The following is a 19,275-nucleotide window of genomic DNA, read 5'->3' as shown; positions in this document are numbered from 1 at the left end:
TCTATTGTATTTTTTAAATCTTCTATATCTCCCTTTTTCTCTTTTAATTTACTGCTATTTTTTTTTTATCTATATATTTTTTTTTGCAAGAAAACACGTTTTCACACTACACGGATAATCTATTTCCTTTAGATTAATAAGATATTACAATATGTAGAATCTTGAAATGTATGAAATATGTCTGAAATATGTGTGTATGTGGATTTATGTGTAAACAAAAAAAAAAGCTGGAACTGAAGAAGTACACAATACACTACAGCTCATGAGAGAGGATCTCTACTGAATAAAAATATTGTCGAAACATACAATGTATTTAGGCAAACGACAACCACACATGCAACTTATAAGATCATGCAAAGGATAAAGCGTTGCATTGCTGTTGAATCTGATTTTAGCAGTAACTGTACTGTTGAACAAATCAGTGCTTTCATTGCTCACTTTTTCACGTGGATCTCCAGGAAGAACCCATTAATCCCCATAAGTCCAATCTACATGTAGCATGAATGACAGAAGTATTTGTTTAGGTGCTCTTAAAAAAAATATGAGCTGTTCGCTCTGACTAAGCGCCAAAGGATTTGGTTCTGAATGCACATTTTTAGACCAAAATTCCCTGAAGGACTTTTGGTACCCCCTGATTTTTATGCGCTGAGCCCCAATGAACTCACAATTAATGCAGCCATTCTTTAAAATTTAAAATGACCCATTTAAAAGACAACACTTAATCAAATAGTAGCATTTGTTGAGTATCTCGATATAAACAAGTTTTAGTGGACCTTAGTCCAATCTGATCAATCTCTGAAACTGAGAAACAGCCCAGTGTTAAAAACTTTACAGGCATCCACGTGTTCTGAGTTTTAGCGTATTTCGTTCCCTAGGCGACGCTTCCTTAACACTATTTTTAGAACTACCGCATAGTGAAGTACCATCATATAATGAAGTATCAGCATGTAATGTTAAAGTATCAGCATGTAATGTTGAAGTATCAGCATGTGATGTTAAAGTACCATCATGTAATGTTAAAGTATCAGCATGTAATGTTGAACTATCAGCACGTAATGTTAAAGTACCATCATGTAATGTTAAAGTATCAGCATGTAATGTTGAAGTATCAGCATGTAATGTTAAAGTACCATCATGTAATGTTAGAATATCAGCATGTAATGTTGAAGTATCAGCACGTAATGTTAAAGTACCATCATGTAATGTTAAAGTATCAGCATGTAATGTTGAAGTATCATCATATTATGAAGATTATCTACATAAGGCAGTTGAGGCGTTCCATACTTAAGCATGGAAAGTCATCGCTGCCTTACAACGTAAAAACTATTGTATACAATGTAACCTTTTGCAGTCGTCCTGAATTTGTCAAAAGGGGTCTAGAGTTAAACATAGGATTTTTATTTCAAGAATTATTGTAATTTATGTCTTTGTTTTTATTGTTAATGTTTCACAACTCGGTTGCACTTAATGTATATGTAGAATTTTATCTGATTTGATCTATATATACGATTTCTAGACAGACACCGGCCATGGGACCTGAAACAATAGTAATATACGTTAAATAATTATTGTTTTGAATAATTTTTCGTAAAAATATCAGATTTATTGATATTTTAATTTTTTAGTATCATATCCGTCCGTGTATAGGCATTTTACACACCTTATTCACTCATCTTCTTATTGAAAAAGCAACATCAAGACTAGACATACTCAGGAAAAAGAAGTTTTTGCTCAATCGTAGACCCTTTGTATTATTATATTTTTCTTATGTAAGCTGACCACTGCTCGAATGTGCGGACAATATCCCACCCGCCACGATTACTGCTACTCAGCTACATATCATAACAAAAATTAGTTTTTACAATCTACGGTCAAACGTTGGAATAATCTGCCACTACATATACAAAAAAAATCCACCCATATCCAATTTGAAACGCTTCCTTCTATTAACATTTTCACGCTGTACAAACTCTTACTTTTATCATGGTCTTGTAGAGGTCAAAGGACAGGGGCGTACAAGGCGTAATATATTCCCCATTTGGAGCAATGAAATAAAACTTTGTTTTAAATGTTGCTAAAAATACAATTTAATACATGTATTTATTTTTGGCTTGTATACATTGTTTATTCAATTTTGCAATGCATGTCAAAAACGCGCTTTTATCATATAAACACAATTAAAGAAGTATATAGGTTTTCGAATTAAGCAACACAACATTTTATGCCTAAATCTCGACCACGTACTGCGCTAAATTGCAAAGTTTTAATATGAATGGGTCTAGACTAAATCCTAAAAGTACTTTTATTGAAAGGATGATTTTTTTTTATGATTTAAAGTGGAGTCTAGACCCAGTATGGGTCAAAATTCGTGGTTTTTACGAAATCTTTTAACTCCATTTATAATTGTCAAACTATCAAATTTTTTCACAACAATTGTTCTGTATCATCGTAGCTCAGTGTGATTGGAGGTGAATTATAGATACTTCCTCTTGGGTTAGGGGTGTTCGATTCATCGTGGGCGTTTTCTTTTTTAATTCCTGTGCTTTAACTATCTTTTAGATAAACCATTTATTTTTTTTGTAAAATTGATTTGTTTTGAAAATATTTAAAACCCTTAAGATGACGACCAAAAAATATAAAATATATAATGTTCTTGCCCGGTACAAATAATGTCAACAAACAATAGCGTTAGCACAGTCAGATATTGTTTGAGATTTTGTAATGTTAAGAAAATAAACAGAAATGAAACTAAGGAGAAAAGTATGAAGTATAAATGTATGTTTGTTAATGGTCAGATAATGCACTTCTTTATCATACATATATGATGCACACCTTCAAATGTAAGATTTTTTTTATATAAGATGTACATGCATGTATGTCATTTAAAGAGACAGTACGGCACATCTTATTAAAAAAAAACGACTTGAAAAAAAATCCGAAAGGGTCCGGTTTTTTGTACTACTCATGAATGAGTAAACTTTTGGGAAGCTACAAATTTCTCCATTAAATCAATTTAATTATTTCATTAAAAATCAATAATTATTTCTGGTCCATAAATATATACATCGCAAAATGTTACGGGATACCACCTTCTATACTATTACGCACGCGTATTTTACGATTAACAAAACACACGCAGGGCTCACGAAGATTTTCCTGGACAGGTTTGTTGATGAAAATATATCTTTTCTACTTCCCCCAGGTAATAATTGTTTAAAGTTTTAGAATAGCCATAATTATTATTTTGTAAGTATGTATTAATTTTGAGTTTTCTTTTCTTTCCTTTTTTCCGTTGATATTATATATCACAGGAGTTGCTACAAACTAAATTCATTTTGTAAGTGAGGCCCCTTGAGGGGTTACTTGACATATTTTGTCGGTCATGTTAAAACGAACTGAAATTGATAAACCATTTATAATTTATCGAGAAAGTAATGATGTTTTCCGTTTAGAGAGTCCCTTTCATCTCGAGTCGTATTCCATGATGACCGTAATCGGGCGAAGATCTTGTAGTTTTCAGCACGTGTCAAATACTGTCAATCAAAATCCACCGTGGTACAAATAAATGATATACCGGTATATTAATCCGGTTTGTATGACCCTTAACTTTCCGGAAGCTCGTAATTACATTTATTAGGTATGTGAAAGGGATTTTTATGCATTTCAACTGTCACAATCAACGAACGTTAATTCTTATTTCCTAACGATACAATGCGTAAATCTGAAGTAAAACACACGTTTTTTTCAGCTGTAATAGAGAGGTTAAGTATTTCAACGTGTACGAGTACGGTGTAACTAGGGGAATACCCTAATTTTATGTGTATTACGTCACATTTTCCGTATACCGTGCATTTCTACAAGTTGTACAAAACGTGTAGAATCAAAAGTACACGTAGAAGAAAACTTGTAGCATTTTTTGATAAGAATATAGACTAAGTGTACATAAGATGTTGTGCAATGTAAAGCAGACGATAAATTAAGGACAACTATGCTTATGGTTTCATCAAAGTCATAGAATTATTTCATAAACAATGAGAGTAGACTAAACATGTTGAAAACGTTGAATCTAATTATTTTACACGTACGCGTACACTTACAGTTATATAACATTATCTAAATTTTGGTACGTGTACGTGTAAACAGACTTTTAGCTTCACACGTACCCGTAGACGTACACGTTTAAATGCTCAACCTCTCTATTGTCTCTTAAAATATCCTAGGTTTTTGAGGATTTGACAGGCATTGCACTCTCTTCTACTTTTGCATGCTGGACTAAGACTATAGAATGCAGTTCACATCAACAGGAGCAGATAGCACCTGCAGATATATAGTCCGAAAACAACCCAACACTTTCTACAGTACTAGAGTGTCTCAACCTCATTAATCCCCAAAGACTCTATCTTGACTCATTACCTTACAACATAAATGCTGAAACCTTACTTTTTGGTGACAATAACTTATCCAGGTTTGACAACCTGATAACATTTCAAGCTGTACAAAAAAATTATTAAATCACAACTAAAAAATTCAATAGTTAACTAATTCTTGCACATGAACTCCTGTTGATACGTATTTTATACTGTTTTTCTCTCTAAAAGAATCCATACTTCGCCCTTACTGGGCAGACTAAAGACATGTACATAACAAAAGTACATTGTAAATTATATTTAAGGAAACGGACTAGTATAAGTTTCACACCTTGTTTCCGAATCCTATTGTAATTCAATTCAACCTGTTGCCCATCCAAGTTCTATATGTAAATTATATTATTTATCTATTCCATTTAAATATTGTATAGTAAATTACACCAAATGAATACATTTTTTCTTTTTGAAAAATGGTTTGATTAGGCACCCAGTGTCCTACGGTACTCAGTATGGTTCATTATTTTGAGTATTGCTTCTTTTAATCCAGTGATGAAGGTATTTTCTATATATGCTCCTTCCCTATTCATTGTACAAATGTCAGTTGTGTTTGAGGTTTAAAATATTTCTTTTATTCCTGTGTTTCGTGTTGTTTTGATGCAACATATAATTTTTACGTGCAACTGTAAAAAGGTGGGAAAGATCATGTAGATTTTTAAACAAGTGAAAAAAAATTAATATCAGAAGTATTTTATTCATTATATACATTTATTTGAGTACAATACATTCATGTATATACAATGAATATATATGGAATGGACAGTAGAAACAAATTGTCTTACCAGTTCTCTTCATTATCTAGAGCTCAAAGTACAAAAATATTCAAAGAGTTCATTTATAAAGATCATTAAAATATCACAGAATGCAGGAATAAGAAAAAAAGGGGAATAAAAGGAAACCAGAAGGAAGACATAGTTAGGGGTAAAGCTCTCGGTATTCATAAGTCCAAGTATTTACATGCAGTACCTTGTAACTTATAAAATGTTCGTTTGAAAATGAATTAGAATGTTTTGGAGGCATAGGCGTCGGAACCGGGGGGTTGGGGGTTAGCCCCCCCCCCCCCACTTTTTTGCAAAGTTAGACATAACCATTTGCCACATAGCATCATAGAGGGTTCAGCCCACCACTTTTTCTCGAATGAAAGAAAATTGTTCCAAAATTTACCTTGAGAAGACGGACATATTGAGATATTGGAGCCATACGTATACTAGCCCCCCCCCCCCCCCCCCCCGGATTAGGATTTTCCTGATTTTGGGAATTAGGTTTCTTTTTTTGGTTTTTTTTTTTAGCTTGTCAAGATATCTGAGGATAAGTCTAGCCCCCCCCCCCACACTTTCAATTTGGTTCCGACGCCACTGGGAGGGAATCATTTTGTTTTGTATGTTTCCCTTTTTGTATTTTTTTTTTTGCTTATAAAGTTATGGACTTGGTGTACCCTTAGGTAAACGGTATAATTTTTTATTGCAAGATATATAATTAACGCCGGATGCCTTTGTTCATAACGTTACATGAATGGTAATTCATTGGTATTTGATACATCCAAATTGTCAGTCATCTATCCAAAAAAAGTAAATACTACTTAATTATAACAATTGCGGGAAAAAAAATAAAATTATCTCTAAGATTTCTAAATCAGCAAAGACAGTATATTATTTTCATGTGTTCTGAAATCAGTTTTACAAATCTCTTGTCCAAATTATAAGAGACGAATTGACCGGAACGGTTTACTTAGGGAACGAAATGACTGGCACCCAACAATGACGTAGGAAATCACGTGGTGTCCCTCTCTCAACCTGAACACGTTTCCGGTAAGACATGTGGTGAATTTGCTCCCATGAAAATTCAATAAAACCCACTAAATATTTATGTTTAGTTTATCTAACTCATTTTGTTTGAGTTAATTTCAACAAGTTTATTGTAGAACTGACATCTGATAAGAGTTATCCGTCAAATATATCATAGTAAAAGTGGTTATGGGGTAAAAGGGGGGGGGGGGGGGTACCTTACAGTAAGATTGGTTCCAAAGAACGACCAAAGCTTCTTTCAGTCATATAAAACGGGGTTGCTCTTTTAAAGTCGTTGCCTTCATTTTGTATTTATTTAGATGAACTGACAGAACGCGAATACAAGGTTTTCATCTGTGGTGCTTTCATCTGTGATGCTTTACAGTAAATCAATTGCCTAAGTTTTAATAAAACTTTTGGGGGGCTAGATTGTGAACAAATAAATATTAATCAATTACCCATCAGATCTGCCTTGTAATATAACATATGATTAATAAACTTTTTTGTTAACAAAGAGAAATCGGTTAGAAATTATATTTTTCTATATCTTAACACATATCCAATTCTTTTCGTTTATAAATCTCGGTGAAATTCGTAGAGACTGAAGTTTTTAAATGGCATCTTTTCTGAATCTTAGACTTAGACAAGTGCTACACAAAGTGAGTTGGGGAAAAGTTTACCCCAACTTCAGGTGGTTGTTCTGATAGAAATAGGTTGAATTGAATCAACTGCCCACATCAACGTTTTACTTTGGACATCCTTTTTAACCCTCAATTGTTAGTTCCTACCTTTCGAAACCATTTTAACAAGAGCTTGGACTTTGGGTAGTTGTGTCAAATGGCAATTTAAAGTAGGTCTGTCTATTTCACTGCTGGCCAATCAGCCATGGCTCTTTGAAATCAACAAGATTTGTCTGGCTTTTTTAGCTAAAACAAGGCAGTCGGTGTATATTTCGCGTGAAATCAGCTTCAGTTTTAACTTGTTTTAAGCAAGAAATAGATAATGAGGGTAGTTGACTAATCTAATTGACTAAATCTTAGTTCTATTTATATTAGATTTGTCTTTAAACTGCCCTTGAAAGCTATCCCTGAACCACAACAAGATGGTCAAGGAAGACAAGTCAACCTGGAAGTCCAACTACTTCTTGAAAATTTCAGTAAGTGACTGTTCAAAAGCTTGTTTAATTTCAAATGGGATCTTATTCACTATAAGACTTGGAAGTAGCTCTCTAAGATATGAGTGTATTGACAATAAATCTTGTGTACTCACAGAGCCTGTTAGATGAATATCCCAAGGCCTTCATCGTGAATGCTGACAATGTCGGATCAAAGCAGATGCAGCAGATCCGCCAGGCACTGCGAGGAAAAGCTAGTATGTGTTAAAATGCATTCAATAGTCTGGTAAAACAAATATATTGAATTATTTTTAAAAAAAATTCGATAAATTTGTTTTACCAGTTTAATATGATTATACAGTGGAATCATTTATTAATTGAATCGAGACTAGATATATGCCTCAAATTGCACCTATTGCATGTCCTCCGCATTACTATTTTTAATTTACAAATGTTGGCAGCTCTGTCCATGTTTCTGTTCTCTTTGACTATAGTTCTGTGAATATCTTGGATTCTTGGTTGATAAACGAGAGAGCTTTGGTTTTATACATGATAATGCAATTATTGCAATATTCTTGCACAGAGATGTGCGCCAACAGGTCAATTTCAGTAGTTATTCATGTGCAACCGTTTTACAGTTGTTTTGATGGGGAAAAATACCATGATGAGAAAAGCCATCAGAGGTCACATTGAGAAGAACCCATTGCTGGAAAAGTAAGTACAAAGCATGATTAAATGTTTGCTTCAGAAAACAGTTCTCTTAATGAAGGAAAGACAGAAAATATCATCTCCTTGTAGTTAATATCTTTTTTTCTACTTTTTTAGACTCCTTCCCTTCATTAAGAAAAATGTTGGGTTGGTGTTTTTGAAAGGCGATCTGGTAGAGACCAGGGATCTTCTTTTGGCTAACAAGGTAAACAATGATGGCTTGATTTAGATTCCATTTTTGGGTGGCTAAGTTGGCAATTATTCAATGGCCATAACTGGGAAGACAATACAATACAATAATTTTCTTGATATAAACTTATTTTAGCAATACTTGTATGCTTTCTGGTTTTATGGCAGGATCTTTGATAGATTAAATGAATTCCTCATTGTTCCAGGTGAAAGCCCCAGCCAAGGCAGGTGCCCTTGCTCCCTTGGATGTCCATGTGCCTGCTCAGGCCACCACTTTGGGTCCAGAAAAGACCTCTTTCTTCCAAGCTCTGCAGATCCCCACCAAGATTACCAGAGGATGCATTGAAATCTTGGTCAGTTACACCATCCATCTTAGAATCCTTGTTTTTATTGGGGTTTCTTTTACAGTTTTCATGAAGCCCCTCTTGTCTCAACTTGTGTTGAACCAAATATGACAATCATGATTTCAATATGTATTTCTTATTTATTAGCAATTTAATTTATTTACTACTTTATCGTTGAACTTATCATTGTTTAATAAGCATGTTTTGTTAGATCATAAAAACTTTCCAGTAATTTTAGACTTTCTTCAATTAACTATAGAAATTCATATTTTTTGTTTCAGAGCATGAACTCTTTGATCATGCTCCTTTTTGAGCCACATTTGTTAAAAATGTTTCTTTTTTTTATAATTTTGTAGAACGAAGTTCATCTGATCAAAGCAGGAGAGAAGGTTGGTTCATCCGAGTCTACACTGCTGAACATGTTGGGAGTCTCTCCATTCTCGTATGGTCTGGCTGTCGAGAAAGGTGATTATTTTTCTTTTCGTTCTTGTACATGCACAGTACTGACCAGACCCAACCTAACAGAAAGCAGCAGACCCTCTGGGGTCTGCTTTGGTGTTAGGTTGTGTCTGGTCAGTACTGTATGTAGATAGTTTTGTTACAGTTAGTTTCAATCCAATGATGTAACCACAACCTGTTGCGAGTTCAGAACGCTCAAGTGTTAGAACCAGAAATGGTTGAACCCACTGACACTTGTTCTGAACCCAGACCAATCAACTGCCTTCACTGGCTGTCTGAGGATGTCAATCAGATTATTGTTAGTCTGTTGTACTGAAGTAAATCCAGATTACACTCTATTCACAGTGTTTAGATTAAGTTGTTGGAAGCTCAGCATTGAAGCCATATAGATACGACCCCGCTTAATATTTTAATATCTCTTTTAAATCGCAAATAATTGAATACTCAGAAATTATATCCTGTATCATTTTCTATAAGAAACTTTTTAAATCGCAAAAAATTACTGACACAAATTATAAATGCTGCATATTTTCTCCATTTTCACAAATTTGATGACATGTGAAAAAAATCCCGGACATACGGTATGAACCAAATTTATATTTTAGCTAGGAGAAGAGTTGTACTATTGTATTTGTAAAAATGGTTATTAAGTAGCATAGATATCATTAAATTGGCTAGTTAAAGTATCAGAGGTTATGTAGTTCTGTGATGAACAACCAACCTGTTGCGAGTTCAGAACACTCAAGTGTTAGAACCAGAAATGGTTGAACCCACTGACACTTGTTCTGAACCCAGACCAATACACTGCCTTCACTGGCTGTCTGAGAACTACATGTACTGGGAATGAAATTCTTTAAATTTTGTATAATTATAGTTAGAATCTTAAAAGATTTTTTATTTTTAATTCCTAGTGTACGACTCTGGAACTATTTTTGAACCCGAGATTTTGGACATTACTGATGATGATTTAAAGGCAAAATTCCTGATGGTAAGAGAAAAAGAACTTGATATATATACCTGACTTTAAGCATTTATGTATTTTATAATTCATAAAGAAATAGATTGATATTACTATGTTGACTACTCTTGTTGTAGGGAGTCAGAAACATTGCTGCCATCTCTCTGACCATTGGATACCCCACTGCCGCTTCAGCTCCTCACTCCATTGCCAACGGATTCAAGAGGCTTCTGGCTATTGCTGTGGAAACGGATTACACTTTCCCAGCAGCTGAGAAGGTAATACTTGCGTAACTCAACAGTTGCTTGTTTAACATTGAAATGAAACCAAACTTGATTTCATCTTCATCTTCTGTTCCATTAAGGCCTTAAAAAAAAAAAGTTGTGTGTTTAGGGTAACCCGACCTTACCTACAAAAATGCCCCGATCCTACCATTTTTAGATGTCTGTTTTTATTCAATAGTAAATTTTATATTATTTCTATTAAAAAATCCATTTTTAAATATGACACAAACAAACATTCTTAGGATTCATGCAGAAAAAATATGATGAAATAAAAAAAAATCCCTACCTACCTAACCTTTGGGAGTTGATTTTAATCAACTCTCCTATGCAGTCACTCTGGCAAACCGAAATGAAACAGTGTTTGGATCTAAGCACAAATCATCACCGTTGACAAGTCATAGTTATTGAATATGATAGAAAAATTTGATGTTATGTATGCTGAAGCATTGTTTTTCAAGGAAACTTATCTATAAACACTTTGAAAATAGTAAGATTTTATGTAATACGAACAATTTAGATTTTTATGTAGTCTCATGTATTCGTACGCCAGAGTTTAATATAAGTCTCGTTCAACCAAAAGCTCGGCTGTCTCCGTAAATCTCTGACAAACAGAGAGGCTCTCCTGCTTGTCGGAGATTAACGGAGACAGCTGGGCGTCTGGTGTAACGAGACTGGAGTTCAATATCAATAGTGCTTGGATCCATACAATTTTTAGAATTGTTTCGATTACTAATACATAGTTTGAAATCTATCTTTAAATATTACACAACGTGATTCATATGGGGTTTCTCTAAATTCTTGTCTGAAAAGTCTAATTAAAATTCATATTATAAAAAAGTGCCTAATTTAAATACAGACTAGAAACTAATTGCTACGCAAGATAAGTTGATTTTAAAATAAATGATAATCGATAAAATCAACTCCTGTCAGTACTTCAGTACTTTGATTTAATCAGTGTTACCCTGAACACACAATTTTTTTTATAGGCCTAAGCCTAATTTAGTACTCTGAAGCTATCAAAACATTCCCCAAATAAAGTTTATTTGTTGCTATTTAGTGCCATATAGCTCAAACTCATTCACATGAAGAAACCTAATTTTTACATAAGAATATATACAGAAAAATATTTTTAATCTTTTTTTTTAATCTATGATAAACATTGGGATATCCAGGGGGGATGAACTTTCTTGATACAAAATGAATTTATTATTACATTGTCCAGATATTTTTTACAGTGTTGATCAAGTGAGTGATGTGGCCCATGGGCCCCCTGTTTTTATGTACTAATGTGTTTTGTTATACTTTCATGTTAAATACTGAAATCTGATTGGTTAAGACGCAGTTAATAATATTTTCTATTACCCTCAGCGTTAGTAACGCACTTAGCCACGGGTAACATTAAAAAATGTTACATGCGCGAAAATTATGCGCGTACGGTTAGCTGTAGAATTCACGTTATTCCTATATAAAAGTAGTAAAATTTTCTTAAAAATTAAGACATTCAGTATAACAAAATAAATAGTGCCTGTTTGGGAGGATAACAGTTGAAATTGACACCCCTCGAAATCCATTGTCAACCTCCGCTTTGCGTCGGTTGACAATGGTTTTCTCGGGGTGTCAATTTCAACTGTTACCCTCCCAAACAGGCACTATTTATATAATATCAACAACCTCTACATTATGATACACCTGTGTATTTTTTCACCACCTAGCATGTAGTATTTACTAAATTGGCTGTCTTTATTACAGACCAAGGAGTACTTGAAGGACCCCAGCAAGTTTGCCGTGGCTGCTGCCCCTGCTGCTGCTGCTTCATCGGCTCCTGCTGCCAAGAAAGAGGAGAAGAAGCCAGAACCAGAGAGCGAGTCTGATGACGACATGGGATTCGGGCTGTTCGACTAACAGGATCGAAAACTCAAGAAAAAGTTCCATGCCGGTTTAAACCATATGGCATTGGAATATTGAATTAAAAAACTTTGAAATGCTGCAGTGTTCTTTTCTTTAAAGAATTTTAAAAGATGGACAAAATTATTTCCAATACATATTCTAAAGAGGCGAAATCTATGGGAAATGCTACTGTGCTTTTTTTTTTGTTCATTTGAAGGAGTGTTTTCTCTGTTTCTAATGTATCTTTCGAATGAAGTTAAAAATTGGGTTTTTGAGAATGATAAAGATTGACACTGCACACCTCTTTAATCTTCGAAGATAATTTCATTTTACTTAGTAGTTAAGAATGACGGTTGACATACTCTGCAGATGTACATAGTTGCAGGAAATTATTATTTATCAGTTCATGTACCAATATGCCTGGTTGATAAAGGCATTGCAAAGATACAAGATCAAAATCCGTTAATATTCTATTGGTGTATCTACTAAGGAGGTACGGCGTTCCGTACGTTTTAAAAACTGAAATTTCGGCGCACTAAAATTGCGCTAGTTTTGGACTGATTAACCTTATTTCAACACAAATTCTGTGGGGAAAAATTAGAACCATGAATTCTTCAGGCATTTTACAACTGATATCGTCACTTGCTTTAAGAGAAACTGCGCCACTTCACATTTCGGGGCTGGGGTGAGCGGCAAGTAAAGTTATGATATCTATAGTAAAATGTCCGGGTATTATTTTAGTATCAAATATTTGTACAGAATGTGTTCGGGAATAAGTTCAATCAGTCCAAACGTACCTCCCAGGTCGTCCATCCGAATTTTTCAGATCGGAAGCCAAGTACATGTATAATATGTACATTAAAATTACAGACATTATAATTTATATCTCTTTTATATGCGATCATTATGCGTTTAATATTATGATTTTGATGATTAAACACTGGAATTTATTTCTTGAATACTAATATACATGTATATTAACTTTGAGCCATAAGTTAATGGTAGAATTTTGTCTTTTGACAAAAGGAGAGAGAGAGAGAAAGGGGAGGGGTGCTTGGCATCTGTTTATCGGTGTGTAGACCATGTCTCTTACAAAGCTTTGCTGAAAAAAATTAAAATGGTACCAAGGGACCACTATAAGCTAAAAAGGAGACGGTGATAAGAATGAAGTAAAATGTATTGAGCGCCTGTGCAATTCAGTTTATTTTTGTTCCGTTTTACCATATGATGTTTGTGAGAATCAGTTATAAGGCAAATTGTTTTCGCCCTTTTTTTATTGATTTTTTTTCTCTTGAGTAAATATTCACGAAATGATTTTTTTTATAAGAGCGTCTACAGTCCATGATAAATGCGTCATCAAACAGTTTTGTTTTGTATAGATATATAAAATCGATTTTCATTTACCTCGCAATGTTGGAAAAAAAGTTTATATAGAAACTAAACTGGTTCTCAAACATTTATAAAAATCGTCATATTTAAAAAAGCACTATCAGTGAACAAATTCAAAGCATACTGAAGGAGCTACAAAAATTATCATATATATCCATAGAACTAGTTCCTTTTAAAAATGATAACTATTGCAAGCAAGTAGCAAATTTACATTAAATTTATACCGAGAAACAAACAAAAGCTATTGCCAGGGAAATTTTCCTTTATCTTCTGTCTTTTTGGTCGGTCTTAGGAGCGTTTTAATTTCTGGGGTCACCGACATTTTGAGTTTGAGGTCTTTCAGATTAGGAAAAGTTCCTGTATCGCTTCTACCGTGTCTATGAAGTTTAGGACACCCGTCCTCCAGGGCCGAATGCGAGACTGTTATAAATAGAAGCCTATCCTGAAATTCCACAAGTTCACCCTCGTATTTCATAACCCCCTCTGTCAGTTCGCGACAACCGGATATGATTTCAGAATCACTCAGAATTTCCATTTGTGGCGGAAACTTTTCCTGTAACATGGAAAACCATTTTCTCTTCGGTAGAAGAATCGGAAGGCACTCGATCTCCCATTGCACGTCAAATTTGCAGTCTTGTAGATCTTTGATAATATCCATATACGGTGTCTCTACTTCCTCCAATCGTTCTTTTGCATCTTGGAAAATTGGCAGCGAATTCAAATTTCCCGGGCGATGAATAATGAGAAGTTTCCCGGATTTATCCACACATTTCATCACGTACTCATAACATTCTTTTGGATTTTGAAGGTAACGAACTCCATCTTTCAGGATGATTTTATCAAAGACCGTCTTCACTTTCTCTTTGCTGGTTGCCAGTTGCTTAAAATATTCTTCCGCACCTGTGTGAGCGACGCGGACGGATAGAAGTTTTTCGGTGTCTGTTTGCACGTAACTAAAGTGTCCGGGAATCACGGACATGACCGGTTCCAGGAGACAGAACTTATCCGCTATCCTTTCCACTAGACTGCCTTTGACGTCGCCGATGTAACAGAAGCGGTCGGTAGTCCCGAGTTCCAAGTATTTGTGAATGAGATCGAACATTTTGTCTTCATAACTTTTACCAAAATGGTACTTCTCCTCATATTTGGGGATTCGGAAGCGAGTTTGGTATCCCTCGGACACAACGGAAAGGGGCCTTGGAGATTCCGGACCCAGGAAAGATGACGCCATGTTGAGATGTGTCAATCAATGTTTTCTCTGTATAAAGAGAAATACACAAGTATAGTGTAAACTTCCCAAAAACAACAACTGGTTCATTTGATGATAGGTATTCCACGTTAATAGGTTTAAACTAGTAAATGTAACGTAAGGCATAACATTAATAAGCTTAGCCACTAATGGCTTTGAATTGATTCAGAATGAATGATATATTAGAAAAACATTCGGAGAGCAAATAGAAACAGGACAACAAATGAACCAGCAGTAATAATATTTACCTACTTTTCGAAGATTAGGGTTGATCGTTGTAATAACTTGATTAGAAAAAAACGCACTGCCTGTCAGGTAACAGCGTAAATCATGGATTTAATCAATAGAAATGCACATGAGACAATGTTAAAGCAGAAACAAATCCCAATTTGACCTCTTTGGAGAGAATTAGAATATCAATTTGGCAAAACCCCAATAATCGGGCCCCTGTGCACAAGTGTTCGTATGTCTATATACATATCAAACAGATTCGATCTGAAATGTTTTAAATGGCACCGGGTGATCCATTATCATGGAGATTAGACTATAGATTTGGAATCTCTAGGTATACATACGCAAGGAATAAAGATCGAATGAATAACACCGTAACAATGAACGTAACGATACCCCCCTTACCCAAATAATTAAATTTCGGCGGTAACTTCTCACCCCCAATCGTATTAGATCGAAAATCGATCGGTGTGATCCTATTGTTCTACCTACCCTGTGGCAATAGCTCTAAATTGGCTTCCACTGTTGGTTATTTCTCTCTTCTTCCAATCCTAAGGTGTCTTACGAATAATCATTCGTTGTTTCCGCTGAACTTGCGAATATCAACGTCACATTTTGTCTTGACGACTAACATTCTATATATTTTTTTCTCTTCTTCTCTTTTATGGCCACGGTTTCCGTCTGTGAAACATTTGGACGAGATAAGAAATGGAAAAGAGAGAGAGAAAAATGGTTGTTAGGAGAGGTATAGCGCTCAATGCAAACTGGTATTTAAATGCATGGTAATGTCCACGAATACCTGTTTAAATCTCGCACTGTATGGTTTAAATAGAAAGATTACAGCTTACTTATGCCGTCTTGTTTACAAAATAATATTTAAATAAAATAATTTTCGTTCATTCACATTTTGAATGCATGATAAAAAATTTAAATGCATTGAACCTTGATTTCGCGCAAACATATTAATTATAACAGGCCTCCGTCGGACCTTTTTCCACAAGGGAACAAAAGTGGAAACTTTTATCTGTACTTGTTAACCATTTGTTTGCATTTATTTTTCGTTAATAAGAAAAAATAACATTCAGGTGACAGACGTATCATGTGAAGTTACTGAATCTAAGTCATGTTATTTTTTAGCCATGGAGAAAACTTTGTGCTAAGCACATAGTTATAATTATTTAAAACTACTTTGTTTCTTTTAGTTGAATTTTACAAATTTCCTCTCTATGAACACACGTGAAAAATTTTAGCCTGATTTTGACAGCTTCCTTAATTCACATACTGTATACAGCGATATATTCGCCCCAGTTTTATTTTTGCCCATTTCGCCCTCTTTGCCAGAAGTCAAATTTGAAACTAGGCGTATTATATGTTGCAAATGATATTTCTGTTAACACAACTGCATCTTGGCGAATTCAAGACGGTGCGAAACCGTTTGCAAGTGTAGATGAGCGAAAACTACAAAGGGCGAAAATAACCACGTATACAGTATAGTTGATATTCAAACAACATAAGTTCAAATTGTTTCCACAATCCACGTCATTGTAAGAAACTTCCCATTCTCTTAAAAAGAAGTTGTTTTCTCTCGTAAACAGATAAAACACTAGGCATATAAAAATATTAAATCGCAAGTGTAGCCCTATAAGTCATAATCTGAAAACTACTCTTTAGGCTTGATTTTTTAAAATATATCAACTGAATTTTAAAAACTGACATTGCCTTGATCATACCCTTCTGATTTTTTTTACGATGTAAATTTGACATTCCCTTTCAAACTATATGACATTTCTCTGACGCGAACGGGAAACGTCTTTATACTTCACGTTGACACATCAAATTACAAATTCTTCTGATAATTATTTCTTTTATCTACTTGTAAAACTAATCACCACCCTCCACTTGGACAAGGTTATTATTCTTCCATATTATGAACTTTGAATCTCTGTTAGGGCACCATGCATCATGACTTTCGAGATCATTATTTTAAATATGTATTACTAGTGTATTATATGTAAAGGTTTATTATTTCTGACCTGAAACCTGAACTTTATTTATTCTACAACGATTGATAAACAAGTTCTACAACTTATATTAACATCTCTCGTTGGCAAGGATGTTAGCGCGAGGGGGTCATTGTTTTTATTACTGGATCATTGGTTCTGCAAATTGTTGAAACATTAATGTTGTGTCATATTTAGCTCACCTGTAACTTGTGTGAAAGCAAGGGTTTTGCAGACTTTTGCAGATTTTCTCAATATATTCCTATGTAAAACTTCATCCCCCAATTGTGGCCCCACATTACCCCTGGGGACCATGATTTAAACAAACTATTGTCTAAAATATACACTATCTGAGGATGATTCCAATCAAATTTAAGCTTTTCTGGCCTTGTAATTTTTGAGAACTGGATTTTTAAAGATTTTTTCTATATATTCATATAATATCTAAAAATTCACCCCCCCCCCCATTGTGGCCCCACCCTACCACTGGGGGGACCGTGGTTTAAACAAACTTCAATCTAAACTATCTTAGGAAGTTTTCACTCAAAAAAGAGCTTTCTATGTTGCAAATAGTTTTTTTAATAGTTTTCTTTTAATAGTAATTTTTTAATAGTGTTTAAGGAGATTTTAAAAGATTTTCTCTATATATTCCTATGTAAAAATTTATCCTCCACTTGTAGCCCCGCCCTGCCCCCGGGGACTATGATTAAACAAATTTGAATCTACACCGTCTGAAGATGCTTCCACACTTTTTTAAAGCTTATCTGGCCTTATAGTGTTTGAGAAAATGATTTCTCTATATATTCCCATGTAAAACTAGATCCCCATTGTGGCCCCATCCTACCCCCGATAATTCTAAATGATCTCCCCTTTAAAGAGGGTGTGGCTCTTCATTTGAACAAATTTGAATCCCCTTCACTCAGTGATGCTTTGTGCCAAGTTTAGTAGAAATCTGCTTAGTGGTTCTGGAGAAGATGAAATTGTGAAAAGTTTTCAACAAGACAACGCCAACGACAACAACGACAGACAACGGACAATTTTTGATTAGAAAAGCTCACTTGAGCTTACAGCTCAGGTGACTAAAAAGGAACAAGAAAGTAAGTGCCTCTCGGGCCGGAAACGGCAAAATAGAAAGTGATTCTTTAAATACCTCTTTATAACCTAAGAAACCGGTAAATTGAAAAGTTTTTGAGACCTCCTACAGACAAAATTTCAACAAGAAAACTTGCTTAAATAATTGATATATCTCAAGAGAATTAAAAAGAAATTGTACACGATCAACATTGCTTCGACGACCTGTGTAAACTTTTATATTTCAAGCAAAACACCAACAAACTTAAACGATCAAATCTTTATAACTTTCGATGACGACCAGAGGTTACGCCGAACAAAACACATCTAGACAATAAGGTATATCACTTCTGAAAGTTTTCTTTTTATTTCTTTACTGTTTTAAAGAAAAAGGAAGACAGATTTTTCTCTATAATTGGAAACAACCAAACCAAGTTTTTAAAAGGGGGGGGGGGGGGGGCTCCTGATATTTTAAATGTCTATTTTTTCTGAAAGTTTTATGAAAAGGATGTCTTCTATCACGTCTTGGAATTTCAACTTACTAGTTTGAGTCGTTTTTGAGGCGATATTCGGACAAGAAGGTCATCCAAACCAATAAAACGGAAGTAAGGAATGACCGGAAGTGAATTTTCAAAAAATTAAACATAGGTACAAAGTTTAGATGGTAATGCATCATTCCTGAAGTTTGAAGAAAATCGGTTGAACAATTTCTAAGAAATCTTCTGCACAAAAATTGTAAGAAAAAAATAAGAAGAAAATTGAAAAAGAAACAATAGAATAATAGATTGGCTTCCGCTGAAGACGGAAGACCCTAACTATGTCATGTTGCATAGTAAATTGGATTTCTTAATTACTTTTTCTTGCCTTTTTCCTATGCAAAAGTTTGATCTTCTATTGTGGCCCCACCCTTCCCCAAGGGATATTGATTTTAACAAACTACCCGAGAATGCTTCCACGTTTTACTTTAAAATTTCTGGCCAACAAATTTTCGATATTCTAATTTTTTTCCGCTTGAAAGACAACAAATTTGAAGGATACTTTGTGCCAAGTTTGAATTTGTCATAAGTTTTTGAGAAAAGGTCAAGAATATGGCGTTTACTAGCGGACAGACGGACGCTGGATGAAAGGTGATCACATTAATAGCTCATTTGAGCTTTTAGGTGGATGGGATGCATTGGACAAAA

The 19,275-nt window shown here is 34.5% G+C and overlaps 2 protein-coding genes across 4 annotated transcripts; one reads left to right on the top strand and one right to left on the bottom strand.

Annotated features, from left to right (window-relative positions):
• The first annotated feature begins 6,094 nt into the window (after window positions 1–6,094).
• On the top strand, window positions 6,095–12,250 carry LOC105319364 (large ribosomal subunit protein uL10). The gene is made up of 10 exons (XM_034478040.2): window positions 6,095–6,232; window positions 7,264–7,364; window positions 7,480–7,579; window positions 7,961–8,036; window positions 8,148–8,235; window positions 8,426–8,572; window positions 8,920–9,028; window positions 9,934–10,010; window positions 10,118–10,258; window positions 12,014–12,250. The coding sequence occupies exons 2-10, from the start codon at window positions 7,311–7,313 to the stop codon at window positions 12,164–12,166; spliced, it is 945 nt and encodes a 314-aa protein (XP_034333931.1). The 5' UTR covers window positions 6,095–6,232; window positions 7,264–7,310; the 3' UTR covers window positions 12,167–12,250.
• A 1,162-nt stretch (window positions 12,251–13,412) lies between these two features.
• Window positions 13,413–15,770, bottom strand: LOC105319365 (uncharacterized). 3 transcript variants are annotated; one of them, XM_011416878.4, is made up of 2 exons: window positions 15,513–15,770; window positions 13,413–14,798 (listed from the first exon to the last, which is right to left on the bottom strand). In XM_011416878.4, the coding sequence occupies exon 2, from the start codon at window positions 14,769–14,771 to the stop codon at window positions 13,782–13,784; it is 990 nt and encodes a 329-aa protein (XP_011415180.1). In that variant the 5' UTR covers window positions 14,772–14,798; window positions 15,513–15,770; the 3' UTR covers window positions 13,413–13,781. The 3 variants fall into 3 exon arrangements, with proteins under 3 accessions (XP_011415180.1, XP_011415181.1, XP_011415182.1); XM_011416879.4 differs by lacking the exon at window positions 15,513–15,770 and adding an exon at window positions 15,042–15,177; XM_011416880.4 differs by lacking the exon at window positions 15,513–15,770 and adding an exon at window positions 15,038–15,174.
• Window positions 15,771–19,275: the final 3,505 nt, after the last annotated feature.

This window comes from Magallana gigas, chromosome 5 (assembly GCF_963853765.1).
Source record: "Magallana gigas chromosome 5, xbMagGiga1.1, whole genome shotgun sequence".
Classification (NCBI taxonomy): domain Eukaryota; kingdom Metazoa; phylum Mollusca; class Bivalvia; order Ostreida; family Ostreidae; genus Magallana; species Magallana gigas.
The sequence above is the reverse complement of the archived record's forward strand: the minus strand, read 5'-3'. Positions and strand labels throughout refer to the sequence as shown.